Raw genomic sequence first — 13,564 nt, 5'->3', positions numbered from 1 at the left:
TGAAGAATCTTATGACCAACATGTTTCTATAGTACCCAAGTTGTTTATGTTTTCTTAAAACTATATATTGTATATAACCTGTTATAACAAGGTGCAGTATTTGTACACTAATGAAACTAAACTGTTGTGGCTCCGATTCCCGAGCCTGTGCAGTTAGAGGAAGAGGACTCGGAAGATGAGGAGGAACAACTGGGAATGTCTTTCTCCCCAAGACCTTCCTCTCTGTCAATGCCTTCCTCCCTGATAATGCCTCAGGTTTCATCAGACAACCGAGAGGAACAGCCTGAGATTAATCAGGAGGAAGGCATATCGGAGCAGCCCGACAGGGAGTCAAGAGGAAGAATGTTGGCTTGATCCTAAGCAGCGTCGTAGGGAGAAACGTGAGCAGCAACGTAGGAGGCGTGGGGGGGTCAGAGTGAGCTGAGTCATTGAGCCACACCCCATGGGATAAAAGTGGGTGTGTTGTCGGCTGGAACTTTGTACGGGACAAAGTTTGATCTTACTTCAGGTTTTTCTTTGTGAATGATTTTGTGGTCTGCCTTGTAATCTTCTGTAAGTAGCTTTTTACTTGTTATCAGTTCAGACTTGGCAGGCAGAGCGTGTTGGAATGCCAAGGATGTGAAGTCTGAGCCAGCTTGCCTGCCTGTGATTGTGTGAGTTTGTACTCTTTCATCTTTTGAGAAAGAAGAAAGGTGAGACAGAACACTAAACTATGACCAGTGTGCAGTTGATTAGATTGTACTCAGTTTCAATTTCATTTGAAACAAAACACTTAATGAGAAAACTAAAAAACTTCAACAGGATGAGTTGGCATTACAAGGAAATCCCAGGTCTGTAGTCAAACTGTGAAGTAGGAAGTCTATAGAAAGCAGCAGAAAACCACTTCCATGGTATTACTCAGAAAGACCATAATTGTATGAAATTACTACAAAAGAGCTTGATCTGAAGGCAACTCAGTTCTTCTTTAAAGCATAGTATTGGCTAGTCTGGAAGCTGATCCATATTTGAGGTGCAGGCAGAAAAGTCTGTCTTAAGCCAGTATCAACTTATACATAATGGAATATGTACCAGAGCTCTAATGACATCTATATTAGCAAGGTAGTATCTTACAAATATGTTTTAATTAATCCGTTTGACCCTCTAATTTAGTTTTGTATGTAAAAAAACAGCTCCTTAAATTGGCTTGGAAAACAACTGGAAGACAGCAGTTACCTGCTGGGGTGATGAAATGTCTGCAAGCAACCAAACAACCAAGGATTCCACTGTTTATTTACAATTTAATGGCAGCAATGTCTTCACATTATGCACTAACTGGAGTTTCCAGAACTTTTGAAGGGCAACGTTGTACAGAGCACATTATAGAATCTGTTCGCCTTCATGCTGGTCATTCTTCCACTTTTCCCAGCATTAGACTTTCCAGCTGGTTCGGAAAATGGATAAAGGGAGAGGGAAAAAGCAGAAAAAGCAAGGCCAAAAGAAAAATAAAAAGAGGGAGAGAATAAAGTTTAATAACTGGAATGAGAAATGGAGGGGAATAAGAATGGGAAAAAAGGGAATTAAGAGAAAGGACCAGAAAACAAAGAACAGGAAACAAGGGTGAAAAGAAAGTACATTGTCCAAAGAGTGAGAGATAATGGGTGGGGGGGAAAAAAGGATAAGGAAGGAGATTCCGCAAGGTAATATGTTGTGATATATAAGAATATATTGAAAATAGTATTTTGTAATGTATAGATGATTCATAAGGTGTTTGAGAAAATATAATGTGGGATCCGAAAAATATATATATTTGTGTTATATACTAGATTGATATTAAGGTAGAATGAAGGTGGTTAGCTCGAATTATTAACCAGAGGGGACAATTATATTTACAGATAAGGATTGATAAAATGACAAATGTGACAGAAAAAAAGTAATGAGATGACAACAGAAATGAGAATTTTAGATAACATTGTAAAATATGAGAATATTAATATAACATGAATTGGATAAGGTAAGCTTAATATAAGGATGATGCAATATGAAACTAAACAAATATAACAGATAACTATGGTCATATTTGTATTGAGATGTGAAACCTGGAACCACACTGCTTGCCAAATGAGAATTTTTTATTTTAAAAAATAAAATAAAAGCAGGGAGAAAATTGAATAATGCAATTACCAGGTATGTTTAACTGATATGGTGGTACGCATTTGGAGTTTTGAAAAGTTGAAAATAAGCATTGAAGGATTATGAATTAATGTGAAATATATGCATTGAGAGATATGATTGATATTAATTTTGCCTATACTAAAAATTGTTGTGCATATGCAGATTGAAATAAAAAAAAATGGAAAAAAAAGATACATGTTTGTACGATGAACTCATCTAGTTAGATGAGCCCAGCTAGAACTCATCACACAAAGATTGTTCTTGAGAAGTCTCTAATGCTGGGAAAAGTGGAAGAATGACAGCACTAAGGCAAACAGACTTCATTGCACTGCAATGGGTGCGCTATTAAAAACCTTCAATTTAGGCAGTAGATAATTAAAAAGCTGATTACAGGTATTAAAGCTAGGTCATTTTCTCCAGAAAGGTGCCCAGTTGTAGTTGTACAAATGCATTTCTAGTGTTACCGCTGTTTCTCACTGCCAACATTTATTAACAAAATACGGAGAATTCTGCTCAAATGATACTTCATTAGGTGTGGAACTATTCTAGATTTTGTATTCTTAACTTTGGAATGGCTTGTTTACTATCTGATGGGCCCTTTGTCTTGATTAAATCCCAACATGTTCATTGCACGCTATATTTTACTGTATTTCTGAATGGGAACTTCAAAGCTATCTTTTTAGGTTTAACTATTTTAATAATTATTAAAAATTTGGATTATTATATATATTGCATTTAGGCTAATTAAATACAAACATGATAATCATTTACAGGAAAAAAAATGTTCTTATAAAATTGTTGAGAAGATAGCTCAAATTTAGATGATCTGTTGGAATAAAATATATTTGCAATTCAGAAAATAATCTCAGAAAGCCAGTACTTCACAAAGGAATGCTGTTACAAAATAAACTTTGCATGCAGGTTCCTGGAATATTTAGATACATTAGGAAAGAGGAATTCTGTTTACAACTTAGATATCGTGTGCTCGATGTTTTGATTATAAACTATGATGTACAAACCACAGTAATTGAATGCACATAGCACATAAACAGCTAATGCCTAATTCCCCTTCCTATTTTTCCCCACAACAATCCTGTGAGGTCATATTATATTAGCTCTTACTTTGTTCAAGTTAGCACATCCTCTATCCATTTACATTAAGAGTATTAAAACAAGCTGGTAGGATAGTAATGCCAACTTCTGTCATATGGTCACATAAAGGCATTTTGGAACTGGCAGCAAACAGTCTAAGATCTAATTCATAAGGGAGTCATTTTATCACGGACTGACAGTATTACGTGTTTGCAGGTCAGCTAGAAGATACTGTATAATTGAGATATCGTAAACACTAATTCAAAAACCACGCTATAATGTAACTTCGTTGTAGCTTAATATAGTATGTCAAGCCAGCTATGACAGACCATAATCCATGGTTGAATTCTGAGACAACCCAATTAATTGATGATCTAATGCAAGAAACCAGTTCAGTAGCTTTATAGTAAATAAACTCAAGGTAATTATGTTTTAAATTTAACAAGGATAATGGTTTAATTTTTACTAGGAAGTATTTTTCAGTTTTAAAATGATCAAAAGTTTTAAAAAGTGACAAAATATTCAAACATCATAATACACAATATTCTGGTTTCTTTTGGGCAGGTCCAACTTTTGAAACAGTATTAATAAATTAACAAAACAATGCAAAATCTTTGAAAAATATTTATTACAGACTAACTCTTAATTTTAGTCAAATAATCCAAAACCCATATCATCATCAGATTCTTCAGACTCTTCTTTCTTTTCCTCTTTCTTTTCTTCTGCTGAAAAAACAAGTAGATAAAATCAATTAGCCAAGAATTTTAAATGCTATAAATGTATAGGTTTATTCTAAGTAAAGTTCCCTTCAAAGACATTAATAAGCAATAATTAGGATTTTAAAAAAATGTACCAAGTTAGAAGATGGGTTTTTTGACAGGATTAAGCTCAAACACAGAATGTACTGTATATGAATTTATCTGCTTTGAACAATTATGCATCAATAAAGGAATAATAGAAATGGCTGTATATCTACATTGTAATTTCAAAATGAAGTATAATTAGAAGTGAACAACTTAAATTGCTGAAATATTTCATCTTATACCATTGCTGATAGAGCAATTTTTCAGAGATTAGCATGTTCCTTTTTATATAGAACTATTCATGTTTGTCTTTAAATGTAAAAAGGGTGTTTAGAAGGCTGAATAGGTAACAGACTGTTTTACTGCTCTGTAAACTTCAAAAAGACTTGTGGAAGATAACCTCAGCTTGAAGTTTGCCCACCCAAAACATTTGTTTTCACGATAAATTATACTCACCAGCAGCTGGTGCAGGCCCTCCAGCTGGAGCAGCAGACCCTCCTGAGGAAACCGCTACAGCCCCACCAGCTGGCATGCTAGCAAGCTTGCTGTTACCTAGAGGAGAACAAACCAGAAAGATGACCTATTGCATGTAAAAGTTGCCAGGCAAAAGTGAAACTAACATCCGAAGACCATAAGCTGCAAAACAATTAAATTTACTGCACTTCTATAATTCCTTCCTTGGCTTGATTCCATATTCTCCTCCCTTATGCTACCTCAGCTTATTTATGACAATGATGGAAAGTGAACAATGAACTTTGCAACTGATAGGTTAGTCAGCATCCTTGTGGCTGATCAGACCTAGACTAGTAGTAGATAAAAGTTTTTCTCTGCTGTGATTTATTCATTTGCAGTAGCAACACAAGGCCAAGCTTAGAACTGGCAGAGTTCCAAGGAACTGCAGAAGTAACATGATGGATGGGCCCCTGAGATACAAAGATTTCCTACAGATTAACGCCAATAGTTCTAGGGAAGTTTCAAATATAATATTTCCCTTGTGAGCAATGAGATGATTTTGGCTTTCAGAAGCACACTGACAAGGGCAAAATGCCTATTCTCTATTTCTAGGAATACATATCTAAAATGTTCCATGTTTTCAGGCCTCTTACTCAGAACAGGTAGACAAAATATTAAGTATTAATCACTCTAACACTTTGTTGTATTAGTCTTCCTAAAGACAAACTTAAATGCAGATATAATCAGGTGGCTGATGACACAGCAATTATTTTATTATGCTATTGTTTCATTCAGTATAATCAATGCTGTAACATATTCCCACCATACAACATGTATTTCAGCTTTGCAATGAGAATAGAAACCAAGTCTAATTTTACAGGAAGTACAGGATGTCAACTATGCAAACATCCAAGGGCATAATTTCATGCAGAAAGGTTATTTTAAAAAAGGGCAGATAATGCTGCTTAACTAGGCAGATTCCTTAAGTAGAAGAGAAAGTTAGAGACAAGGACATAATCTATGAATAGCATACCCCTGGATTCAGATGACTCTGATTTGCCAGCCTTTCATAGAGCGTTAAAGGCCTGACTGTGCACTGAGCTTAGAGAGTAATATGAATTCTGAATAGGATGGAAGAAAAATTAGGGAAGGTACAAATTTATTTTGGATGTTTTCTAATTGTTCTTAAGATGTTCTTATTGCTTTAACTATATATTTTTTGAATTGTAAGCTGCCCAGAGTCATTGAGATTGGCAGCTAATAGAAATTGAATAAATAATAAAAAGATGATAACTAGAGCATAGAAGGCTAAATCAAAATATTGAATGAAGAATACTATGTTAAATATAGGGTAGGTATATTAGCAAAATCCTTTCAATTTAAGTGAGAGGTTAAAAATGGATATCAGATGTTCAAATAGGTATGTGAAGTACCATGGAAACCTAAGCATCTCCAGAGTTGGGATGGAGATTTTGTCCTCAATAGATATTTTGAACTAACAATAAAGAAAAGCTAAGAACAAATTTCATTATAAAGGACAGACATTTCAAAATAACAGAATACATTTTCAGAGATGTGCAGAAACTAGGTTACAAGGCAGAAGTAATTTCCCTAGCTGTTGCAACTTTGACAAAATAAGTCAGCTGCAGGTGATCCAAAAGAACATTACATAACAGAAAGTATTGGGATCTAATTTTATTTTTGCTACTTGTTTTTAGCCATTATGGATGAACTTAAGGATAAGGACATGTGAAGAAATCCTCTGGGAGATAAGCTTCATTTAACTGTAAAAAAAAAAACTAAAGGAACTGGAAATAAACAGCATGTTTCAAGAATCTGGAATCAGAAAACAGGGTGGAACTGTAGTTGCAAAAAGCAAAATTTATCAAGGAGGAGCAGAGAAAAACATGGTTTGTTTAAAAAGCAGTATAACTGCAGTATAAAAGCAAGAACACATATGAAAAATCATTAAAATTAAATATATACTCCAGATGATGAAACATACAGAAAATGACAGTAAGAGAGGGCACCTCACAGAGATGAAAAGGGTATTAAGTTGATGCTTTGAAAGCTTCAAATCTTTTATGTGAAGGTTATTAGGCTAGAGTTGGTTGAAGCTGGCAACAGAACACAGAGGTTGTATAGCAGAGGATGCTGAACAAACGTTATGAGAATAAAACTTTCCTTTGAATGACTTGCATTCCAATAATTAACCATTAATTTAGTTTTCAAAATAAAAGCTTAATTTTTCTAGTAATTTGTTGAGAACATCCTCTATATAAACAGATCATCATCTATCTGTTTTTAAGAGGGTTCCTCTAAGTTGATGTAGTCCACCAGCGAAACCCATCAGGTAACAGTATAAGCCTGTGAGAATTAGGATGGACCCATTTCATGTATGACACATACATAGAATGAAATCATCCACCACTGCAACATGCATCCACTGAAAAAGCACTGGGGCCTATTTAGATTGCAGAATCCCAACCAAGGGCTACACACCCCTCCTCCTAAGCATTGCAGACACAAGGAAATTATGCTAATGGTTATGCAGGATTTCCTTGTGTTGGTTTTACCCATGCCTTTGTTCTTTCTCAAGGAGAAATCAGAGGATATAAGCAGCCAAAGTGATTTGTATAAACATTAACACCAGGATCAGCTAATTTTCCTAAGTCTGTCTTTCCATTCAAGGGAAAGGGACACTGTGTATGAAATCAATTAACAGCTAATTCCCTACTTTCAGGTAGAGAAAATGAATGACACTGCATAAAGTTTAACAAGGTGATTAATAAACAACATCCTTTGATGTCATCCACTCTCCCAAATTATACTTTAAATACAGGGAGTTATCAACTTGTAACAGTTCATTTAGTTTAAAGTTATATCACAGAAAAAAGTGACTTATGAAAATTTCAGTATCCCCCGTCACATGATCAAAATTGAGACAGTTGGCAACTGACTTATTTATAATTGTTTCAGCTTTTGCAACCTTGTGACAAGCAAAGTCAATGAGAAAGTCTGATTCACTTAGCAACCATACTACAGACTTAATTGCAGAGATTCACTTAACAACTCTGGCAAGAAAGGTTGTAACATGGAACAAAGCTCACTTAATTGTCTCACTTAGAAAGTTTGGGATCAATTGTGGAGGACCACCTGTAAATACATGTGATATTCAAGCCAAATACACTTGAAGGTCTTTTAAAGGACCTTTGGCTGCAAAGTTTATTTCTACAATTAATCTCCATCAATATAATTTGCACTACAGGTAATCCTCAACTTACGACCACAACTGAGCCCAAAATTTATGTTGCTAAGTGAGAAATTTGTTAATTGAGTTTTGCCCCATTTTTCAACTTTTCTTGCCACATTTAAGTTAATCACTGCAGTTGTTAAATTAGTAAAATGGTTATGTGAACCTGGTTTCCCCATTGACTTTGCTTGTCAGAAGGTTGTAAAGGGCGATACCATGACCCCGGGACACTGCAGCCGTCATAAATGTAAGTCAGTTGTCAAGCATCTGAATGTAAATCACATGACCATGGGGATGCTGCAACGATCATAAGTGTGAAAAATAGTCCTAAGTCAGTTTTTTCAGTGCCATTGTAACTTTGAATGATCACTAAATGATCTGTTATAAGTCAAGGACTACCTGTATTTGTACCAAGTTGGAGTGTGGAGCATCCATTTTTTATTCTCCAAATGATCTGGAAACTTATTGGATGATTTGAGGCCAATCATTTCTTATCACATCCTGTTTTACCGAGATATCTTTGGAAGGGTAAAACAACAGAAGACCCCTTTAACGTTCAGAAGATGCACAGTATAGAAACATAATCATCTTACCTTGGGTAATGACATCTTCAATATTTTTCCCATTTAACTCACTAATTACCTGTAGAAAATAAAATTACAGAGTTAATTTAACAGCTAAGCAACTAGTTTGATGTACTGGTAAAGGTGCTGGCCTAGAAATCAGGAGATGGAATAAAAGCTGACTGAATGACTTTGGACCAGTCATTCTCTTTTAGCCCATCCTACCTCACAACGTTGTGAGAAAATAGGAGGTAGAAGGATTAGGTATGTTTATTTCATTATTATATATATTAAAAAGATGGGATGAAATCTAATAATAATAAACATGGTACTACATCTGTGTTATTGAAAAAAACTTGTGTGTCTCCTATTAGGATAGGAACAATCAATCACTTGAGCTACTTGCACAAATTGCAGAACAATTTGCAAATTCCCAATATTAAACTCTATAAGGCAGATTACAAATACAATCACAATAAACAAAGGAGGATAACTCACACTAGAGTCATCAAAATAAGCAACAGGTTCCACCCAATGTTTCTTCTTTACCAAAGGTGTTTCTATAGAACTATATCTTGTTTGTCTGAATCTAAACATTAAATATCCCTGCATTCCCCCCAAAGCGAGCAATATCTATATTACTCTTGGCTATCTAAACTACATTCCATAATAATAGAGTTTAGTTAAAGAATTCATGGCTACTTCAGAGATGAGCATTCATCAGTAAGAGGTCTTGAAACTAGCATATATAAGTAAAATGGTAAAATATATGAATAAAAAGAATAATATCCTAAACAAAACCATGCATGTATTTGCAAAGTTTTTAAGAGCCTTTTAGCTTTCAGTTTGGCAACATCCAATATAACAACAACAAAAAAAAAAAAACCTCTGAGTGAGTGGGGGCTAGAAAGAAAATTCAGTGGTACAATCTACCCTGGAAATAATACGGCACACATGTAAACAGAATGCAGTTTTTAAAACAATTTTTAAACAACAAGTAATGCTTTTTTCTGGAATTTCTAAAAAATTGAATTGATATTGCAATTTTTTAGTGACTGAGCAATATATCGTAGATACTTGCTCAGTAGCTACTAACTGGGTCCGCTGCTAAACAAAACATGTGACAGTTATGTCACTTTCCATTTGGTTATGTACATCACTATGGGTCATTAAGTGAGACATATGACTTGCAATCTTATTGCCAACTTTGCCACTGATTTTGCTTGTAAGACAACAGTTGTAAAGCATGTGGGGATGCCACAATGGTTGTGAATATGAGGACTGATTGTAAAATTACTTTTTCACCACCCCTGTAACCTCAAATAGTTGCTAAACAGGGCTGCTGTAAAGTGAAGACTATCTTTATTCAATCAAATGTTACAATTGAATGGACATTAACAACTGAGCCTGAACACTTTGAAGCAGAGTAACAGGAAGAGGAATATGGCTTCATTCATTGGCTTATGAATTAAGGCAACAAAGGAAAGTGTCTTATTTATAAATCTATTTTTACATGATATGATCAATTGGAAAGTTAATTATTGAATAAAAAATCTACAACTGTTTACTAATTAAAACTTTGAACAAATTGTTTACTTGTCATTTGTTCGGCATTATAAATATTAAAAACAATAGGTCTTTAGTGTGTTAACCTGGGAGCAACTGCACTGTGCCACAATAACCTTATGATCTCCCTTGGATGCATTATGTAATATTGAAATTGTACTTAACCTTAAAAGTACTTTGGCAGGACTTTTTAATAATAGCCCCCATGCACTGCAACAAGCTCCCTCTTGGGTCACATTTGGCAGCATTCTTCCAAGACATGTTACCATCATCCCATTCTAATATGCCTTTGAATTTGGGTAATAGTGGATGGCCACTACACTGGTTATAATACATATATTGGACCTTATATTTTATATTTATTCACTCTTTTACTCTCCTTGGTTTTAATAACTCATGGAGTCTCCACTGATGGTGAATATTGCAAATGAATTAACTAATTCCAATGATCATCTTTTAGTAATATGAAAGCACAATACCAAGCTATAAAGTTTTCAAAACAGAAATTAAAATATTTTTATATAACAAGGCATAGAGGAAAATTAAATCATTCCACTTTAAATAATATTTAAATGAACTTATAGATTGCAGAAGCAGCTATCAATGGCTGTGTACAGGATGCAAGGTTTGAACTCTTAAGTCAGGGGTCTTCAAACTTGACAGTTTTAAGACTTGTGGACTTCAACTCCCAGAATTCCTCTTCCAGTCATGTTAGCTCAGGAATTCTGGGAATTGAGGTCCACAAGTCTTAAACTTGCCAAGTTTGAAGACCCTGGTCTTAAGTTTTTCATGAACTGTTCCACCTTTAGGAAAAGAAAAAAATTCACTCTGCTCAGTAACAAAACCAGCCCCATCTTGTTTCATGGAGGGATACTGTAATCTGAACTGCTCTTTGAAGAAGGGATTTGTAGTTTACAAGTTCTAGCCAGAAATATAGTGAGAGGAAAATTTCCTCAACCTAATAGAATTCAACAAAGATCTATTTTGCAGGCAGTAACAATATTACAGTTATTCATCTATAGCTTTTCCTGCTCAAATAAAAAAATATTTCCCAATGATATGATTGATAAAAACATGTCTGTCATTAAGTCACAAACTGATTTATAAACCATAATGGGTGAATTACCTCAACACAGTAAACTAAGTCAATCAAAACACATTACAACTGTGTGCTATGACAGTTCAGCCTTCAATACATTATAATGAATCAAAGGCAGCTTAATGTAATACACAAATGTTGGATTCAGACAAAATCATATTTAAGGCTACTGAAATCAATATGAACAACTAATTATTAGTAACAGGTGCAACTGATTTCAGCAGGGTTATCATATTGTAAGCAATTCTATTTCATCTACCTGGAAATAGCTTTAACTGAATTGAAAAGAATTTATTTCTCAATAAGCATTAAAAACTATATCCAAGCACCTGATCCAAATAGGCTACCTAAGCTTTTCTTCTTCTCCTCACAAACATACAATTCCGGTAAAAGGAAATTAGGTCTAATATTTCATTCCAAGACTCAGGAAGATACTATTTAATCCACTGCAACAATGCACATAGCATTATATCTCAATTACTCAAAATCATTAATTCTGAATAGTGGAAGTCAGCTATAGTGTGAGGGCTTCAATACCTCAAGGGGTCTCTATAGAAAACAAGCCACGAGGAACTAATGTTGTAAGCCTTTATGTCATCCACTTGATAACTGTGAAGATCACACTTACAAAATAAGTTTCATGTGTCTCTGAATGATGGCCAGGGAAAACAAACAGGAATAATACATATACTATGTATCTAGCCTCACCTTATTCACACGTTCATCATCTGTCTCAATGCCTACACTATCAAGAATTTTCTTCAAATCTTTTGAGTTTGGAGATTCATTGCCACCAAGGACAGCAAGAAGGTAAGCTGCAACGTAACGCATTCTGTGAAGAGAAAAGCAAACATATGCATATTTGAACAGCAACATATATTTGTTAAATCTAGGACAAAGACATACTGTCTCAATTTCCTGAAAAACATATACATCACTCTCATAATTTTGATTGTACTCATACTGAAAATCCAACCCTACTCACTTTGCATGAAGTATGATCTAAGCCAGGAGTCTTCAAACTTGACAGCTTTAAGACTTGTGGACTTCAACTCCCAGAATTCCTCCTCCAGTCATGTCAGCTCAGGAATTCTGGAAGTTGAAGTCCACAAGTCTTAAACTTGCCAAATTTGAAGACCCTTGATCTAAGCTAACCTTTCCAGTTCAGTCTATGTATGGATATTAAAAATTAAAGATTGGGAATTTTATGCAGTAAAGATCCAACATCAGGGAGCATAAGTATAGCATATATTTTGTTAATTCTCATGTTATTATTTTTATTCTTAAAGAATCTCATAACAGGTATTTAAAAGAATACTGAACTTAGAAAGCCACTGCTCATTATTAGTATAAAAAAAACAGATTAGCTAGACACCTATCTTCCCAGCTATAAAATAAAAATTGAGCATTGCAAGTTCAAAGGAAGACTGGAAAAGGCAGTACTGATCTGTATTGTCTTCTATTGCTATGCTAAGGACAATACAAATTAAACTCGACCACATCTAAAAACTAGCAGCTTGAAAAAGTTGGGACTAGGTACAATATCTGAATCAGTTTAAACTCTGTAAAGGGCCTGGCTTTTAAACTGGAGGTTGTTTTTTAAAAGTATTTTTTGGAAAACTGTCTCTCTCCCAAAGAGGAAAAAGTACAGATCCTGATAGGCCAACCACAGCTCTCCTTTAAATACTGCTTCCACTTTTTAGAATTTAGAAAGGCATTTTGCTTTAACTTATTTTCCCCCAAAGTTTTAACATCCCATTTTCGAGTATGGTATAAATCCAGTGGCTTAATCTGAACATCCTTTGTACTGTATCTTATTTTTATTTCACAGTCCGCCGTGACTATGCCATCCGGTTTCTCACGCCAATTCGAGAAGCACATGGCCGCCATGTCACCCCAGGCCCAAGCTACATTTCTCGGCCTTTCTCCCTCAGATATATTCTCCCCCAGTGGAACAAAGCCTGGCCCTGCGTGTCTTGTGAGCAGACCACAGGCACGGAGGCGCCGGCTTACAGCCCGCCATTACTTACTTCCCCGCGTTGTTCGCGCAAAGGCCAGGCCTCAGACCGCGCGCTCCTTAACACGGCAACAGCCAAAAAGAAAGGGCGGAGCCTACAAAGTAAGGTTCTTCCCTACGCCGCAACAATCGGCTCTCCCATTGGCCGCAAAAAGCCACCAATCCGAGATCACGTAGCTAGCCTGAAGCTTCGAAAGCGTTCCGCCAATAGAAACGCGAGTCTTCAAACGGCGAGACCGGCGCCTGCATGGGCGGGGTTTTTAATAGTAATCCCTGAGCCGGTAGGCGGAGCCTGCTGGTGAGAACTGAGAGTTTGATATAGTTTGAACTGGCGGAAATGAAATATTTGAATGTCGCTAACCTGAAATGATCTGAATCCAAAACCTATTCATTTGATCATTGCTTAGCTTCTATTATTAATAGGCTGCAATATGTCCTGAATCACAGGCAGCAGATTTTTAAAATTATCAGCTGCTATGGAGAGAAAGTGGAGAGAAGGCCTTCCTCTTCTAGCTGCTGAATGCATCTGGTTGATCGACCACAGGAAGAAGCTTATGGTTCTGTTAA

The 13,564-nt window shown here is 35.5% G+C and overlaps 1 protein-coding gene across 2 annotated transcripts; it reads right to left on the bottom strand.

Annotated features, from left to right (window-relative positions):
• Positions 1-3,854: 3,854 nt before the first annotated feature.
• RPLP2 (ribosomal protein lateral stalk subunit P2) lies at positions 3,855-13,074 on the bottom strand. Of its 2 annotated transcripts, none has more exons than XM_026668229.2 (5): positions 13,011-13,074; positions 11,689-11,812; positions 8,346-8,394; positions 4,503-4,598; positions 3,855-3,968 (listed from the first exon to the last, which is right to left on the bottom strand). In XM_026668229.2, the coding sequence occupies exons 2-5, from the start codon at positions 11,809-11,811 to the stop codon at positions 3,892-3,894; spliced, it is 345 nt and encodes a 114-aa protein (XP_026524014.1). In that variant the 5' UTR covers position 11,812; positions 13,011-13,074; the 3' UTR covers positions 3,855-3,891. The 2 variants fall into 2 exon arrangements, with proteins under 2 accessions (XP_026524014.1, XP_026524015.1); XM_026668230.2 differs by having other exon boundaries at positions 3,855-3,965.
• Between the last annotated feature and the right edge of the window lie 490 nt (positions 13,075-13,564).

Source organism: Notechis scutatus, chromosome 1 (genome assembly GCF_049901735.1).
Source record: "Notechis scutatus isolate UNSWTSFEM ecotype Mainland chromosome 1, rNotScu1.2, whole genome shotgun sequence".
Lineage (NCBI taxonomy): Eukaryota > Metazoa > Chordata > Lepidosauria > Squamata > Elapidae > Notechis > Notechis scutatus.
The sequence above is the reverse complement of the archived record's forward strand: the minus strand, read 5'-3'. Positions and strand labels throughout refer to the sequence as shown.

Coding starts and splice junctions, on each gene's coding strand:
- RPLP2 (XM_026668229.2), bottom strand. CDS start 11,811: ATGCGTTACGTTGCAGCTTACCTTCTTGCTGTCCTTGGTGGCAATGAA. Junction 4,599..8,345: donor TGAAGATGTCATTACCCAAG/GTAAGATGATTA, acceptor GTTCTCCTCTAG/GTAACAGCAAGCTTGCTAGC. Junction 3,969..4,502: donor AGGGCCTGCACCAGCTGCTG/GTGAGTATAATT, acceptor TTGTTTTTTCAG/CAGAAGAAAAGAAAGAGGAA.